The following is a 14,561-nucleotide window of genomic DNA, read 5'->3' on the forward strand; positions in this document are numbered from 1 at the left end:
TGTGGAAAGTTATTTTTCAGTATGTGATGTACCCACATGTATTCATGCTTGGTTGATTCACCGAGGGAATTCATGTGCTTGGCTGGCGTGGCTCGGGCATTAGATGCGTCCAGTCTCTTGAGCCGGTCTTAAACGCTAGTTTAGACTGACCAAGCACATATTTATTCCCATGTTTAAATTCCTTTTTGGTAAGAAAGAGTTGAAAGTAGTAAATGTATGACACATTTGCAATGATTTCATTCGAGAAATTTAGGCTGCATGCATATCTCTTGTCTAGAGCTAGGTCTAGGTCTTCACTCCGGAGACGCGTAGACAATAGACCTAGCCGTAGCTCTGGAAATCTGTTCCGGACACGGCCATACTTTCATTGTTGCAGCCCCCCATCCATTTTTGATATATTCTCTTTTCAAGTTGTCCAGTAGGATATCCTTGTATGGACTTTGCGCTTGCATGGGGAACTGTGTGCATACAGTCTCTTGACCAATCAGAATCGATTAAACTGTGTCATATCCAGGTGCTAGCACTTGATTCACTCAGTGGACATTATCACTTCTCAAGCAGGCACTATCAAGTATTGATACACGGTCAAGGTGCACATTGTTAAATAGGGATGTTGTCTGAGGTATTTATGATAAACAAACGGGGCAAATGTGCAGACGGTTAATTTACTACATGTATATGCAAGTGAAGGAGTTACATAAATGCCAGATCCAAGGCTGTTGCAACGTCTTCATTTGCTTGCTTACAGTCAAAACCCAAGCCTTGCCTCAGGTTCATCCTTCCCCAAGGGTACAACCCATGTGGAGTACATTGCTACTGATGCTGCAATGAATAGACGGCAATGTGATGTGTATGTCACTGTGCACGGTAAGCTAGCAATTCCGTCATCAACAGTTTAATCCAGGCTCACTCACTACAGACTGACTCTGAGTACAGACTGCTGTCTATAGGAAGTCCATCACCCACATTGTTTAACCCTTAAAGAGCTTCCCCTAAGAACTTGGCTGTCCCAGGCCTGATTTCTGTTGGCAAGCAGGTGAAGAAATGTATTCTTAGAAGAAATGTGAAGTTTGAATCTAACATACAGATTTGTTGACATGGTCAGTTGAAGATGAGGCTTTATTTGTGTCATTTGTTCTAAACGATCCTTACCCTGATATCTTTGGTCTACAGTGTCCTTCCTTAGTCTCTGTATTTCCTTCTCCCTTGACCCCTGACCCCATTAGTTCGACACTGCCATAAACTGCGAGCCCCTGCTAGTGGGTCCCTAATCCAGTGCCCCAGTAACATCTACGGTGCCACCTGCAGCTTTGCTTGCAAAGAAGGCTACAACCTGACTGGTTCCAGCAAGAGGACCTGTGAGAGGGTGAACATCACCCTGGCCGACCAGAGCAGTGGCAGTGACAATTTCCAGGTGGAGTGGACCGGGGAACATCCGACATGTTCACGTAAGGGGCTCTAAATCTGTCTCTTAATATTCCATCTACGACTCACCTGCAGAAGGTGCTGATGTAACAAGGGACACTGTCACAAACTGTGCCCGAACTTCATGGAATGACCCCTATAGAAGGTATTTAGGCAGAGAGGTTTGTGTGGTTGCATCCAGGGTATTTCTATGCGTGTGACTGCAAGAGATTGTTGGACAGCTCAGCTAACTTACTGTATTGCAGTGGAAACAATTATCAAACAGGAATAAACATTGTCCTAGTGTTCCTACACGGGATTCCTGTGACACGCATTGTTTTGACAGAGCAGCCCATTCCGTTGGAAATCGCAATGGAACAAGGCAATTTGGGGAAAAAAAGTGATTTGTTATGTTTAATGACTTGGATGTGGCATCCATGCTGATGATGCACTTTCATCTTTTGTTTTTTTTTCAGCCGTCACTTGCCCAGCCCTGGATGACCGACCTTTCCCTGCTATACGCTCATCACTTTGCTCTAAGTCCCCGCCGGACACCGAACCATTCGGAAAAACCTGCAACTGGTACTGTCCATATGGCTACCATGGAGTTGGTTCCCCCAAATCCAAGTGCCTGGCCAACAGCACATGGGATGTGGTTGACTTCTCTTGCGAAGGTACATGACGTGAAATAGCATAAGTCAGATACCAGAAAAATTGTAATAAAAACTTTGTCACTACTCTACACACTCTGTCACAATTAAGATTAGCTTATGGGTAACATCCAAGAGGCCTTTATAACAAGTTGACTGCCTTGCATCCATATAATTTCACAGGGTGTTCTCATTTGCCAAGCATTGTACATTTGCACGCGTAGTTCATGGTTACTCTATGTATGGTTATTTATAATAATTCTGTGGAGAAACAATATGTAGAAAAAAATTTGTAGCTGGCAATGCATTTAGTTGAATTTTCCACTGCACTGACTACGAGTTATCCTGCTCCACATCACTATGAGATAATTGGTTGGTTGGCAACGGGATGGCGAACTTCTTGGATTCTCTGTACCACTTTATACAGTGCATATTGCATTCCATTGAAGTATTGTCCTGTCATTGACATTGTATTGGATGTTACATCTACTGAGGAGCTGTCCCTATTGCATTATTACAAAATGACGCAACTAAAAGAGCTGATTGTGTGGAATACTACTCATTGAAGTGTACAAAATAAACTGCTCTATCAGGAAATCAGAACAAGCAAATGGAACTACAAGGACAATCAGAAATCACAACTATCAAGAAATCCAATCCAAACGTGCTGTTGTTCACTGTCATGTTTGAAAGCCACTAGGTTTTTGTGTACAGCATTGGACAAAACACGTCCTTGAATTAAAAAAGTCAACGTTCTATGTTTTTCAAAAAGGGAAAGAAAATGAAAAAAAAAGAACTTCTTCACTTAAGATTACGGACATTATTTATGAGATTAATTTGATCATTGATTACTATTGATTAATCGAACTGCTTTGGGCAGGTCAGTAATTTGAGTAATGAGGAATTCGTTTAAATTTTTGTCGCTTCACTTGGCACTTTCATTTTCAAAAAAGGGGCAAAATTTCACCAGAAGCAACACAAGTTGCAAGATACACCAATATGATCAAACCTGTATGAAAAGCTGCAAAGCTTCTATCGGCAATCATTTCTTCTCATCTTTAATTGAAAATAACATACTCCAGATGACAGGTAAAACAGCAAAAACACACAAAATTATTTGAAGATAAATATTTTATAGATGTATGTCCTCGTTACTGCCTGCAGCATATTTGTTGCATTATGAGTGATGCCAGTGTATTCAATTTACAATACATAAACCTTTCCTTTTCTGTGAGTATACGCATAGTAGCAGAATCTCATACACCTGTTACTATGAGTATATTCGCAGTAGCAGAATCTCATACACCTGTTACTATGAGTATACTCGCGGTAGCAGAATCTCATACTCCTGTTACTATGAGTATACTCGTAGTAGCAGAATCTCATACACCTGTTACTATGAGTATACTCGCAGTAGCAGAATCTCATACACCTGTTACTATGAGTAAACTCGTAGTCAGCAGTCAGTGTTTTAATTTTTACAATGACAATGACAAATTTTTAGTGACAATGATTGTACTTTTTGGGTGGAGGGCTATTGTGGAAGTTGCCGAAAGATGTGCATTGTGTTTGTGAAGGAAAGTTTATGAGTTGGAAATACTTTCTTCATTGTGTGATTCTCACAAAACCATTCAAGACCGAATGTGGATTGTGTATGGTGAAGCCATAGTTGCATAATGGGTTGAATATTTGGTTGTGGTACAATGGTGTACACTGAATATCAGTACAGTTGTATCAGCAAAGCTAAGTGATCTACTGCTCAGAGCCATGTCTGAACCATGTCTAGTGTTAGGTGGAAAGGCTTGCGGTAGCACCATGCATAGGAATATATCTCTCATGAGTATGTGTGGTTCTGAAAAGAACCGGGAGTATACTCATCGTTTTGAACTGCGTGCTCAGTCCATCGTCGGTGGTTAGAGGTGGCCAAAGCTAGTATTGGCAGAGGTTTCCTTGTTTCTTCGAATGAAATTGGTAACAGTCCCATTTGAGAGAATTCCACTCTCGCTTTCACCATGGAATTGGCCATGGAGTTTATGATGATATATTTCTTTTTCCAAACAGAGCGTAGCTGCCCACCTCTTGATCCACCAGCCGGTATGGAGATAACTCCATCCAGCTGCCTGAGCTCCCCAAAGTTCAATGACAACTGCGACCTGAAATGCTCACAGTCAGGGTACAGAGTGGACCCTCCATCCTATGACTTCATCCGTTGCCTCGGCCATGGGACATGGTCACGCGACATGAGTACATTCACCTGTGTCGGTGAGATTTTGTTTCTAAAATGGTGATGATTTCAGAAATTGTCCAATCAGTTCCTTGAATCCCTTCTCTTGACTGCATTGAATCCTTTACCTGTACTGGTAAAATGTGAGTGTGAGTGAAAGTAAATTACGAACCTCTGTCGAATGTTGGCCATACAAATGTCAGATTTGCAAATCTTGTGGAGATCTAGTCATTGTGTTTGGAATTTGAAAGAAACTATATAGGGAAACTGACTATTGGGTGCTTATAAATTATTATAAAGATAAACAAAGAAATTGACTGGAGCAGGATTTGAACCTGAGACCTCTGGAACACCGTACCAGTGCTCTACCAACTGAGCTATGCAGCCGTATGTTGGTGGCTCTTCCCATTTGTCAATATCTCTGTTCAAGGGGCGCTAGGCAGAAGCCATTAAACCTGAAACGCCATGTAGCCAGGGATCACAAGACCAAAGTCACAGTGTCCTAGTCGAAGACCGAGGCCAAGGCCAGTTATAACACACACATACATGTATACCTTAACTCTCCATGATCAAAGGTGATTTTCTCTAAAATATTTCTAACACTGTTGGCTGCATATGAAATGCATCGAGATGGTATCGGATTTTTTATATTGTAACATCTCTCTTGGGGTCGGGAGCCGTTATAAAGAATGAGAGTCATTGGACTGACTTATACACATACTACTGTTTTATTCTGAAGAATTATTCACATCTTCTCCATATTCACAATGAGCAACTGCTACTAGTAAGGCTGGATATTACTCAGGTACTGCTCGTCCAAATCTGAGTTTTTTTATTCGAGAGTGATAGAAAGGTTATTCATATCAGAGCTATACACTCACGAACAGCCTGGGAGTTGTTTCTCCAAAACTGCCCACTTGGGAATGATCGACGCAAACCGCTGGAGCTGGTCGCTTTATATAGACTTTTAGGTCGTGTTTTAGCCAATGGGAGCACTGGATTAGGGTGGTTGTTAATTATTCATGTATGTAGAAAGTCTATGGGGACTTGGTGCACACTTGGTCTTTGCTGACTTAGTTTCCGGAGAACGATAGAGTCCAAGAAGTTTGGGAGTAGGAGGGTGAAAGGCTGTTCCTGGGTGAGCTACGGGGGACTTGATCAACGAGGGCAAGGAAAGGGTGAACCTTTCTCAGTACATTGGGTTGTGTACAACATTTAGTTTCTGAATGGCTAGGAAATCTACGCATAATTCTTATGGGGTAAAACTGAGGGTGAGGGGAGGTAATTGACCTTGCTATGCCAAGACCATGTACATATAAATGGCTGCATGGCTGCACTGCCATGTTTACCAGCCACCGCGTACGTTTGCCCAGCGCTGATCAATGTTTGGATAAAACTAAAGCTGGGAACACTCAGTCAAAATTGGCGGCCGGCCTTGACTGATTCTTCGAGTCCTGAGGGTGCCAAGGCCAAGATGAGTCACTACATAGCGAGGCTTAGGCTAAGGCCAAGGCTTTCAAAAATTAGCCTCGAGGCCCACTGCTTTGTTGGCTTTCAATTTGATTGATGTCACTGTTCCTTGCAATTTCTCTCCTGCATGATGAAACTTGATTTTCTAGAATTAAATCCACTGCAGTTAAAATGACTCATCTTGGTTAGCATCTAGATGGAATGATGTACCATAGAGCCAATGTAATCAGCAGAACCATTTGAATTCATTTGATCTCAGATTATGAGGACCCACGTTTCTCTTTATGCCCGCTGGATTTCATTGAGTACCCATTGCAAGGTGCATCTGAAGCCACTGTGACATGGAATGTGATGGCAACTGATAACTCTGGAGAACCACCATCTGTTAATTGCAACATCCAACAGCCAGCAGTGCTGACTGTCGGTGAACACCCAGTCAGTTGTACGGCAACCGACGATGCAGGGAACCAGGCATTCTGTAAATTTGACATCAGAGTCAAAGGTGAAACATTCACTTATGCTTGCACAGATTGCAAGTAGAATATTCTCAGTTCCCTTCAAGTTTGGCAGCCTTTGTGATGGTTAAAAGCACTTTTTTACCTCTAATTTTTATTCATCCACTACCAAGAAATGCCTTAACCCCTTGACACTGGGAATTTTCTCAGAAAGCCAATTCCGAGAATTCCAGCCTCGCTAGGCCACAAAGGCCACCTGCCGAACTGCAAATCCTCGGTCTGTGGCCCTGTGTGCTCTGCACGCTTTGATTTACACAAAGAAAAGGCTCATTCTGTGTTTGGTGACATGCGGCTCTATTCACGCTTTCACATTCCCGTTGCCTCTTTTCAGAGTAGGGACTTTGGTGAAGCTGTTGATTATTATGCAAATTTCTGGGCACCATACAAAGGCAATCACCAGGGTATGCCTTCTTTCACCGTGTTCGCTTGAGGGTGGGCTGAGAATAATAGCTGATAAGCGGACAGAGGAATCTCAGTTTTTACTGTGTGTATACCCGCTTCCCGTACCGAAGGGGTTAAATTTCAGGGGATAGCACTTTTCCTAATATTTTTCTCCCTTTGTTGAAATCGCTCAAAGTTAATTCCTTTTGTATTTTTGAATACAAGCTCTTCCCATTACTGCTACAGCTCTTCTTTCACTTCGTTGTGTGCCTGGCAAAAGGCCATATGCATAGATATGCCTATTTCACAGTAGACAAAATGTTCCCAGTAAGACGGCGTAAGAAACACACTCTATTTATTTAGTAAACATGGATAAAGTTTGCTACAAAATCAACACAAGCTGTGCAAAAGCAACCTTTGAACAACTTATCAAACAACTTGGGGAAACTGGAACTATTTGCCAAGAAATCTTTATATTTCTTCAAAATAAAACAGTTGCATACATACGTCTTTTTGCCAGAAAAATGTTTTGGCAGGGATTACGCTTCCCGGCAAAGGTTGTAAACGCTTATGATCTTCTTCCGGGCACACAACAACTTGAAACATTTATAGCAAAGGTGGTGATTTCCATCATTATTCATCCCAGTTCGCCGGTGCAGGCAGCTCAACCCTCCCTTCTATGGCGACTTCCTCAAAGAGTGTGACAGCAGCCATGGATCTACTTGCCAAGTCCGCTGTCAGAACGGTTACACCCTGCAGGGTTCAGACACCGCTACATGCTCCAGGAATGCCAGCACTGGCTTGATGTACTGGGACTGGAATGGCCGACGCCCAGCTTGTCGAAGTAAGTGCAACAAACAAACTAGAGCTTGCTTTTACCTCGGCCTTTTTTTCCATTGAAAACAAATAACAGTGATTACTTTTTTCCCCAGTTGCCAGCTGTCCATCTTTACCTGACGATTTGATCCCTGTCGGTGGGGGTGTCTATCCCTCCTTCTGTCGCGGTCCTATTCCTCCCTATTACGGCACCACCTGTCATTTCTACTGTCGTAACGGATTCCTCCTGGTGGGTCCTGCAGACCAGAAGTTGACCTGCCTCCCTGACGGAACATGGGACCAGGACCCGTACACACTCAATGTGCAGTGTCAAGGTGAGTGCAGAACAAGAGATCAGTCCTCGTAGGGAAGGTTGTCTGCTCCATGCAAGCTAGTTGAGAGCTCTGTGAGGAATACAAGCAATGTCGCTATAATGAGTCCATCTCAAGGCTTCTCAAGGCCATTAGAAGTCATCTAGTCTCATTCCAAGTCACAAACTAAGCAAGTGAACTTTCACAAAGGCATTTTTGGTGACTTTTTATTCCCTGTTTACCTGTAACAGACTTTTGACGGATGCGCTATTTTAATGTGAAATTGAAACCACAGCATTTAATCTACCAAAGCCATCAAAACATAGTCACACTCATATACAGGAAACTTATTGTTGGAGGTCACAGAGATAACAGTGCAACAATGTGATGGAATGATGAATGATTGAGGGGAGATTGGAATGCATTTCAATCAAAAACATCTGGCACCATCTTTTTAAACAGTTTATAAGTTATGGAATAGATTCGGGGAACATGTTGTTGCATTTTGTCATGAAAAAGATCTATCAGCTTCTCTTGCCGAAGCTTGGAGTCACTGCTAAAAGGTTTCGTCTATGCTTTAAACACCATCAGATTTTCCACTCGTCAACACCAACAGTTACAAGTTATTGTGTTAAAAGGAGACTTTTCTTATTGTGATTATTTTTGGGTAAACAGACATTATGCCACCAACCCTGCGTGTCTGCCCAGGCTCCCTGTCTGGCTCCATGTCCGGCCAGACTTTTGGAGTTGTGTTGTCCTTCAATGAACCCATGGCCGTTGACAACTCAGGAGCCCAACTGACATTGATCAAGACTCCACCGGACATTGCTTCCCCGTACAATTTCACTCAGGACACCGATGTATCCTATGTCTTCACAGACCCTGCAGGGAACAGTGTGTCATGCAATTTCACCGTCAGTATTCAAGGTGGGATCCAATGTATTTGTCATTGTCTTGAATGTTGTATTCTCACTTTTTTCTCAACCCATTTACACAGAAGAACATGTTAGTAAGCAAACACATGGACAGCTGACAGGGTAACTGCCGTGCATGCCCTGAGTCACTGCCAGTAGGCGTGTATATGGTCTGCTCATTTAAGGTGTCACACTCATGTTCTGCCTCCAAACAGGGGTGTAAAATCTCTGTTTTTTTTAGTGCATTTCCCCTCATTGTTGACTTTGCCCAATTTTATTTTCTGCTTGTTGCCATCTGTGGGCTGGATGTACCTCTATGTAGCTAGTTGGGCGGTCAGTTACATTGATTCCATTCAAAACACATTCAAGTCTCTTTCGGAGTTCAATTTCACATGACATGCTCTATTTACCTGCTCCTTCTGTTCTCTTGTTCCGCAGATAACCTGTCACCAGTCCTTGAGTTTTGCCCCCCAGACCAAAACATTATAGCTGATGATAGACTTACCACTGTGACTTGGCAAGAGGTAGGATTCAAGATTGAATTGGTACAAAAAAGTGGCTGCTCCGTTACTGTGCTTCTCTCCATTGCCTGTCCATAGACTTCTGAGGACCTGGTTAAAAATTCTGTATAACAATAAGGACAATTTATTGGCAAACCTGTAAGGGGTCATATTATAACAGAAGATTTAAATGGAAAGTAAACATCAGTAAACATTCATATATTCGGCAGTAAGTAACGACATGCCTGCAACTACGCTGAACTAGTAGATATGGTGAGGGTACAAGGATGGTACTAAGCATCATAAATGGGTAGACAGACAGTCATTCTGTATCAAGTCTTGACCAGGGCAGAGCTTATGTGATTGAATGGCTCAATCTGTGTGGACTATGCCGGGTCCACACAATAGTTTCCCTCTCTGAAAAACAAGTTCAGAGCAGTTTGGGGTCAGGCTAGCAAAGCAAAGGTGACGAGCTCAGGAAATATTCAGTGATTTCAACGAGTTAGAAAGGAATGTCCACATGCCCTGTGATACTTTGTGTAGAAATTCTAATTTTGTCTGCGGTCCACAAAAAATGTCTACACATGAAAGCAAAGCAAATTTATCTAAAGAGTTTACCAGTAAAGGAATGTGTCATAATGTTACCACGAAGGGTAAATTGTACACCTTAGTTACATACATACACTCTGTATGAAAGCTTACATGTTAGTGTCCAAGCCTATAAGTGAGTCACTGTAGATTAATCTGGCAAGATTCCATTGGACAATTGCAGTACTAGTTGCCCCCATTACAGGTAGAAAGCATTGTGCTTGGATTTGCACAAAGTGACTCATGGAACAGCAGCTCTGTGCGTGTTATTGACATGGGCCATTCCAGATGGCCAGTGATAGTTACCATGGTCACCAGCTCGGACTATAATAAGTAAAATTGTACGCTTTATTTTACCGAGGACTGCCATTATTCCACAAACTAATGCATTCTCCCCTTTGATCATCATCTCGATGAGGAAAATGGACACCAGTCCAAAAAAACTGCCACCTGCCTTTTTGATATGTGCTTCACATTTCCCCCTTTTCAGGTTTTAATTAAAAAGGAGTTGGTTTGAGGAATATCTTGTAACGCATTAGTTTACTACAAATCTGGTATTTTGTTTCTTTTCAGATGTTGAAGTCAGTGTCGAATCTTGATGGAATTAATTTTGAACATTTTTACTTTCTTTTGGCAACGTGTTTGCAGCCTGTTTTCCAAGACCCGACCGGTGGTGAATTGAACATCATTTGCAACCACCCAAGTGGATCATCCTTCGGAGTGGGCAGTCACAATATTCAGTACAATGCAACTAGGCTGCGTAACAACAGGTTCACTGTGTGCCAATTTATGGTCACAATTACACGTGAGTAGTCAGGGAGATGTTAATTAATCCATCCTTGGAAATAGTTGTTGGCAGTACCTGCTGCTACATCTGACTCAAACCAGGTAGCCGATGCCGGCAAGCTCAGTGGTCGAGTGGTTAAGACATCTGCACCAGTAAGCAGGAAGACGTGGGTTCGAGTCCCACCCGAGTACGCTTGTGTTTTTCCACAAGCCTTCAGGGAACAACACTGAGTATGCAGTGTGATAATACACATTGGGCAGGGCAAAAAGCCAAAATTAATTAGTATGCTTTTGCCTTACAAGACTCTCAAAATAAGCATAGTCTGTAGAGTGCTAAAGTAGCAAGTTGGAGGTCCTTGCGGGTTTATAGTCGAAACATTCTTGAAGCTTTTCTCGAAAAGGTTCTTGAGTAGAAGTAAGTGCATATTTGATGCTAGCTTCCAGGCTTTAGCAGCTAGTAATTTGGACTTTCATTAGGAATTCCTCTTTGAACAAATTAAAGCCATTTGAAACTTTTTTTTCTTGGCAGTCGTTCCATGTACTCTTCCGGAGCCACCCAGAAATGGAGCCAGGGTGTGTGATAAATGGGCCTATGGACACTTCTGTTCAATGTTGTGTAATGAGAAATATGACTTGGCTCCAACAAGTGATCCACTTCATGCATTTCTCTCCTGTGGTTTCAGTGGGCAGTGGAGACCAGCTCAGATGTTCCCACATTGTGCAGGTGAGTTTGATTTCCTTCTTAGAATGTATTGACTTGCTGTTATTAAACTAGTTATGCCTCGTACTTTGATAGGAAAGAACATTATTCTACTAAATCTAATGCAAGGCTGCAGGCAAGTTATTACTACATTTGATTCCAAACAAGCTGGGGGAGTGAGTGGAAATTGTATATTTCAATTTCATGCTAAGAATTCAAGAGTTTTGATGTTTTACATTCATTTGACATCATTTTTGTGAAAATCAGACCAGCCATTCTCTCCAAGTGGCCATTTTGTGAAAAGAGTTACACCCAAAATATCAGCTTTTCCCATTGTGCTCTACGCACAGGCCAGCTAGTTTGAAAGGGTGAAATAACCCCAGCAGTAGACCCTTAATCAGATGAAATATGAAAATTGAAAGATGTGTTAAAAGTGAATGTCTTCAAATGATGTGAGCTTGAGATAAAAATGTTAACAACCTTCATGGAAGTACTCAGTGCCATCTCCCTGCCCTCACCTCTCTCAAAAAATATCAAAACAAACACCCCCCTCTAAAGCAGTGTCTGTGGGAGTTAACATAACGTGAGGGTTTATTCAGGAGAATTACAGGAATTGGAAATGGTAGAGAGAGGAATGGGGGAAAGAATCTAAGATGTTTAACATAAACCATCAATCACACATTTTCAAGATTAAAAATCTGAAATGTTAAAACCTGGGGCTCGGCTTGATATCAAAGGGGCTTTGTCCTCAGGGGCTGGCATTGTTTTGGACCATAGTTTATTTAATCAAGGGGACACACTTCAAGAGGGCCACTGCTTTCAATTTTCAATATCAAGAGCAAGTTGGCCCTGTCACACTTGTCAGAGCACCGTCAGTACAAGTAACTTATTCAGAGATGCTGTACATGTTGAGGTCAAGTTAGCTACTGTTTCACATGAACCAACTCAGGATGCCTTTCTTGCTTATAGGGGAAAGGCGGCCAAGACTGATGCATCTGCAGTCTACGCTTCACTACTTCAGTGGTAATTGTTCTTCCCATGACGTCCAAACCCAGATCAAAAAGCAGTTCCAATCCATTGTATACAACCAGCCCAATTCGCTTAAGATATGCAATAGCGAATGCAATTTCAGTAATGTGGAGGTTACCTGTTACCATCCAAGACACCAGATCGATCGACGTGGTGTCAGCGTCTTTCAGGAATCAGCATTAGACTTTGACCTTGAGTTTGACCAGCTGAATGCCAGCTTCCAGCAGTTTGGTGCAGCAGACAAACTTACTGAGCATGCCCAGAAATGGCTGTCCAACATGCGTGCAAAAGGGAAGCTGTCACTGAATCCTCACGACAACCAACGCCGCCGCTTCCCCACCCCGAGGCCAAAACGTAACATGGATCGGACCCGCAGTCGACGATCAGCAATGTCACACTCGTTCACAATATCATTCAGCATGGATTACACATTGCCCAGTGATCCAACCTTGTCAGGCAGTGACTTTGAAAAAGAACTTTTGAATGGCTATTACAGACTGTATGATCTAGTAGACAGCATACAAGTCATGGCAGACAATGGTAGCTTGGAGCTTGCAGTGGATGGCATGGAGATAGATCCACACCCTGTGCTCAAGGATAAGGAACCTGCTCCATCCTGTCCCCATGGATACATGGCAACCAACAAATTGAAGTGTGGTATGTCAGTCTCTGAATCCTACAGCTAAATTAAATTACTTGGATATTTCTTAAGACCCTGCACCTGCTATAAACTCCTACAATGCTTCGTACATGTGCCAAGAAGTGAGCCTAGAAATGGACTGGAGATTACCGTCAGTGTATTCGATTACTTCCCTTGCATTCTTCTGTGTTAATGGGCATATTCATTTCACATGGGTCCAAATCTTGATCTGTAATCCGTAGTTGGTTCACTGACATCAGAACCCACCTAATTGATGGAGCGAACCGGGGGTCAATTTTATAGCGCTGCTTAAATTAAGCAAAAAACTTGCTTAACTAATCAGGTTACTGGACCAGATGTCTTGTGATGTATGTTGTTTTGAAATGGTAGTTACCTGTCTTTTGGTTAGCATAACAATCACATAGAGTTTAAGCTGGCAACTCTTGCTTATTAAGCAAGGAATTTTCGCGCTTAAGCAAATTCTGTGCTAAAGCAGCTCTATGAAATTGGCTGCACATTGGAATCACTGGTCAAGAGCCAGATCCATGTGAAACAAACCCTACATGTACATGTATTGTCACAGGTGTGGATTTTTGGTAGTAAACAGATAATCTCAGGTGTCTGAAGAGGTCTAATCCAAATGGTTGAATGTAAGAGACATCCAAAAACACATCTGTAGCCTTCCTTTCATAGATTAGTTGACTTCAGTCAATTTGCCATTACACTCAAGTGCTTTTTGGAACTTTAACAATGGCATCAACTTTGCTTTTCAATGTTTCATAATTAAGCTGCCTTGTCCTTCACATTGTTTTGTCGGAACCTTCAATGAGTAACCCCCTTGGTTGGGTGGTTAAGTATTAAAGTGTGAGTAGTCACTTGAGTGTCAAATTGAATTTGGTTGTAAATAAGGAGTGAGTATTGAACAGACTGTTTGTGGGCACACTTGAAAAGCAATGTTCTCTTTGAGTGATCCAAGTTCATCATTCCCAAGGTTTGCGATATGTTGCTTACATTGCGTCTTTGGTGGCTTGATCCCTGGTTGTGTAAAAGTGCTAGAATTTCTGACATGTGCCCCCAGTTAAAGATATTGACAGATGAGAGGAACTGCCAATACAGTGCTTCCACACGTTACAGGTTCAAATCCTGATCCTGTCAGTTTCTTTGTTCATTTTCATAATTACTTTGCAAGCACCTGGTCAGTTTCCCTATATGGTCTGTTTGATCATTGAACAAGCGTGTTTAATTTATATAACAGGTTTTGCTCTTTCCCAACGCATATTGATAGGCGCAACGTATGTGCAGTGTTTGTCCGAGAGCTTGCAAAAAAATACATGTATGTGCATTCATTAACAGAACTGTACTCCTTTCACTTAATTTTTGCTGAGCCAGTTACCTGTCCAGTTGGTCAGTTTTTCAACAATGACACTCTGTCCTGTGAGGAGTGTCTTATTGGTCGGTATCAAGATGAAGACCAGGAGCCCCAGTTCACCTGCAAGTTTTGTCCTGTAGGAACGTCTACTGTTGGCATTGGGTCTACCAATCTAACAGACTGTCTGGGTGAGTGCAAAACTATGTAGTGTCCATTCCTCAACCAGGAGCTGTCATGAATACATGTACCACTATTTGCCGTTAG

General features: G+C 42.3%; 1 protein-coding gene across 2 annotated transcripts in view; it reads left to right on the forward strand.

The window, feature by feature from the left end:
- The window catches only part of LOC110988640 (uncharacterized), a 65,967-nt gene that overhangs the window by 22,380 nt on the left and 29,026 nt on the right, over nucleotides 1-14,561 (forward strand). For both annotated transcript variants that reach the window (XM_087133295.1, XM_087133294.1), the window contains 13 exons: nucleotides 749-867; nucleotides 1,227-1,448; nucleotides 1,881-2,078; nucleotides 4,116-4,316; nucleotides 6,008-6,250; nucleotides 7,291-7,488; nucleotides 7,577-7,795; nucleotides 8,447-8,698; nucleotides 9,124-9,209; nucleotides 10,422-10,578; nucleotides 11,089-11,283; nucleotides 12,229-12,945; nucleotides 14,318-14,485. In XM_087133295.1, the coding sequence (XP_086989421.1) occupies nucleotides 749-867; nucleotides 1,227-1,448; nucleotides 1,881-2,078; nucleotides 4,116-4,316; nucleotides 6,008-6,250; nucleotides 7,291-7,488; nucleotides 7,577-7,795; nucleotides 8,447-8,698; nucleotides 9,124-9,209; nucleotides 10,422-10,578; nucleotides 11,089-11,283; nucleotides 12,229-12,945; nucleotides 14,318-14,485 (2,975 nt within the window). The remainder of the gene's footprint in view (nucleotides 1-748; nucleotides 868-1,226; nucleotides 1,449-1,880; nucleotides 2,079-4,115; nucleotides 4,317-6,007; nucleotides 6,251-7,290; nucleotides 7,489-7,576; nucleotides 7,796-8,446; nucleotides 8,699-9,123; nucleotides 9,210-10,421; nucleotides 10,579-11,088; nucleotides 11,284-12,228; nucleotides 12,946-14,317; nucleotides 14,486-14,561) is intronic.

The sequence above is a fragment of the Acanthaster planci genome, linkage group LG02 (genome assembly GCF_054643075.1).
Source record: "Acanthaster planci isolate LZ-2023a linkage group LG02, COTS_SCS, whole genome shotgun sequence".
NCBI lineage: Eukaryota > Metazoa > Echinodermata > Asteroidea > Valvatida > Acanthasteridae > Acanthaster > Acanthaster planci.